Source organism: Lemur catta, chromosome 2 (assembly GCF_020740605.2).
Source record: "Lemur catta isolate mLemCat1 chromosome 2, mLemCat1.pri, whole genome shotgun sequence".
Lineage (NCBI taxonomy): Eukaryota > Metazoa > Chordata > Mammalia > Primates > Lemuridae > Lemur > Lemur catta.
In genome coordinates, this window is record NC_059129.1 from 3,776,744 (window position 1) to 3,779,716 (window position 2,973).

Below are 2,973 nucleotides of genomic sequence, written 5' to 3' on the forward strand. Positions count from 1 at the left end.
ACATGATGTACCGATGCCGTAGGGTTCTATGCCCGGGATCTGGAAGATGCCGTTCGTGGGCATCTCTCCAGTTCCAGCTCATGACTCGAACTGTTCCCTTCAGAGACCCTCCCTCTTCCGCTGGGAGAGATGCCGCAGTGGACACCTGAACAAACAGCCTGTGAGACTCCAGTGTATGGGCGTCCTCAGAACTCGTGTTGACTGGGATTGGAGACTTGAAACAGAGACCTCGAGGTTGTTCAAGGTTGTCCTCAAGGCCGAGAAACAAGACTCAACTCCGGGTAAATTGCGCTCTAAGTTTATTTATTTCGCACCCCAAGGTCCCTCCCGCTCCCGCCTGCCCTCAAGGCTTCCAGACCGCCTGGGAGGTGAACCTGGGCTGCCTTGCCCATCTCTGTCTTCAGCTGCCTCCTCAGGATGTGACCCACCCGCCCCTGGGGACCCGAGGAAGGAGGACTCGAGGGGTCTGTTCAGCCTCAGGGTAGCAGGTACGGAACTGTCCTCTCAATGGCTGCTTGGTGGTGACGGTGGGGACGGTCGCGGCACTCCGCGTGCGGGCGGGTTTTCTGCCAGGACACAGAGGAAGCCACCCAAGGCTGCGACCGCCGTGGCTGTGTTGTGGGTGGAGCAGCCATCTGGGGGGAGAGGGACCCCTGTGAGTGCCGGGCGGTGGCGATCTTGGCCCTTTATTCAACACAGTTCCAGTGTAAGTGCTTTCCTGATGTCACCCCGCCACCTCGAAAGGCACCGTGTGGACGCTTTGGTGTCCCTTAGATTCCCTTTGCTGGGCTGGGCGCCCACCCACCAGCTGCTAGGGGCTCCCTTCTCCGTCTGGGGGTATGCCCCCTCCCAAACGACTTACTTGTCTCAAGGAGATGACTCGGTGGTGCAATTTATGCTCCAAACCATCCCCACCGCCACCCCCGGTGGGATCTGACCTGAGGCCACACCCTTGTCCAGCTGCTGCTGGCCTTAGCCTGTCCCCCCGATGGCCTACTTCAATCAGCTGCATGCATCAGATAGAACCTGGTCTCTGGCCCTGCATAAGACCTTATAAAATGGGGAAACTGAGGCTCAGGGTGCAGAGCTGAGCTCCCTGGCCCTGATGACTCTACAGCTCATTTCTTGACCCCAGTGGCCCCTCATAGCCACCTCTGGCCTGTCCAGTCCCATGTGACCTCATGGCTCGTGGAATGAGAGGCTCAGGCATGAGCCCCTGCCTAAGACAGTACCCCCTTGGACGTATTTAGTTCTCTGAGCTCAGAGTGGGCTGCACACCTTTGGTCACACAACCTATGTGCTCAGGTGGGAGGGAGCCAGGTCTACTTTCCCCTCTGCTGAAAGACCTTGAGAAGGGAAAGACCTCAGACAGGTCCCTTGGAGGGAGGAAAATTCAGATTTCCAGGTGCTGAATTACTCACCCCTACAGTTCACAACTATCAGTACGTGGCCTACAGTACGCCAAATGCCACAGGCAGCACTTTGCATGAGTATCAGGTATTAATTCCCAACAGCCCTATGAAAGGGGCATGGTTTGGTGCCCATTTTACAGATGAGGAAACTGAGGCTCAGAGAGGTTGAGTGACTCCCACAGCGAGTAAGGGGCAGATGCTGCATTCAGACCCAGACAGCCTGACCTCAAACTCCGTGCCCTTAGTCTGTCTCTCTGCCAGCTGCCTCCTGCTCCACGGCTGTGTGTCACAAGTGTGGGAATGAACACACCACTCCCAGGCAATTTGTTAAGCTGTGGGTGAGCCTGGAGGGGTCCCAGGAAAGGCCGTGGGCTCTGGGCTTTCTGCAGCTCCCTCCCTGGGTCTCAGCACAGTCCTCGTGTCGGGCTGTGGGGCTCTAGGGAAGGGGCAGCTGTCCAGGGGGTGCATAGGAGGCCCCAACCACCCCAGCCACAGGCAACCCCGGCTCACTGTGGCTCAGACAGGCCTTGCCAGGGCAGGGGCCTCTGGAAGTCTCCTGAGAGCTCCTCTCCCTTCCCCTGCACTGTCTTGGTGGCAGCTGCAAAAGGGACCCAAGGAATTTGTGCTTCTGCTCCCCCCTCCTGTCTCCCGGCAGGTAGATGATGAGGCCAGAGGGGGTCAACAGAGAGACATTTAGTTACCGGAGTCATTTACCGACACATGTAGGACATCTACTCAGGGAGCTGGCTCTTCCACCTCCCTCCCTGTTTTTTTTTTTTTTTTTTTTTGTGGAGGCAGAGTGTCACTCGGTGTCCTGGGTAGAGTGCAGTGAGGCTGGGTCACCGCAAGCTCCAGGTCCCGGGCTGGGAGCGATCCTCGTGCCTCAGCCTCCCGGGTAGCTGGGACTACAGGCGCTTGCCAGAGCGCCCGGCTGGGTTTTTTGTTGGTTTTGAGTATTTTTTTGGTCTTTTTTGTGATTTTTTGTTTACGGAGACGGGGTCTCACTGCACTCGGGCTGGTGTCGAACCGGCGAGCTGCAGCTATCCGCCCGCCGCCTCAGCCTCCCAAGAAGCTGGGACTACAGGCGTGAGCCACCGCGCCCGGCCCCTGTTTTTTATTAATAAAAGAATTTGGCGTCAAAGCCCTCTCTCCCTTCTTGGTCCCTCCCTGCTTGTGTCCCTCCCTCCCTTCCTTCAACATTACTTCTTGCCTTTCTTCCCTCCCAATACAGTTACATCCTAGTCTCGGTTTCTCTACATTGGTGGGCTGACCATACAATTTGTCATTGCAACCAGGACACTTGGGAAGGAAAGGGGACGCTGTTCATAGTGGCTGCAGGACAAAAGGTGTAAACTGCAGCAGCCCTGGGAACACCAGGCCGTGTGGCCAGCAGGACTGTCGTGGTCATGTGCCCACTGGCTCTCAGGTCCCCTCCCTGCCTTTCCTGGCTCCAAACCCCAGCACACAGACCTCTCCAAACTACGCTTCCTAGGCCGCCTTCCCACTGGCTTGCAGTTAGGTTTGACAACAGGAGGTGCAGGGGAGAAGCCAGCGTGTTTCT

The 2,973-nt window shown here is 57.2% G+C and overlaps 1 protein-coding gene across 2 annotated transcripts in view; it reads right to left on the reverse strand.

Annotated features, from left to right (window-relative positions):
• Positions 1-282: 282 nt before the first annotated feature.
• Positions 283-2,973, reverse strand: part of C2H16orf89 (chromosome 2 C16orf89 homolog) — a 14,519-nt gene continuing 11,828 nt past the window's right edge. For both annotated transcript variants that reach the window (XM_045542535.1, XM_045542536.1), the window contains exon 8: positions 283-635. In XM_045542535.1, coding sequence (XP_045398491.1) covers positions 505-635 — 131 coding nt within the window. In that variant the 3' untranslated portion in view covers positions 283-504. The remainder of the gene's footprint in view (positions 636-2,973) is intronic.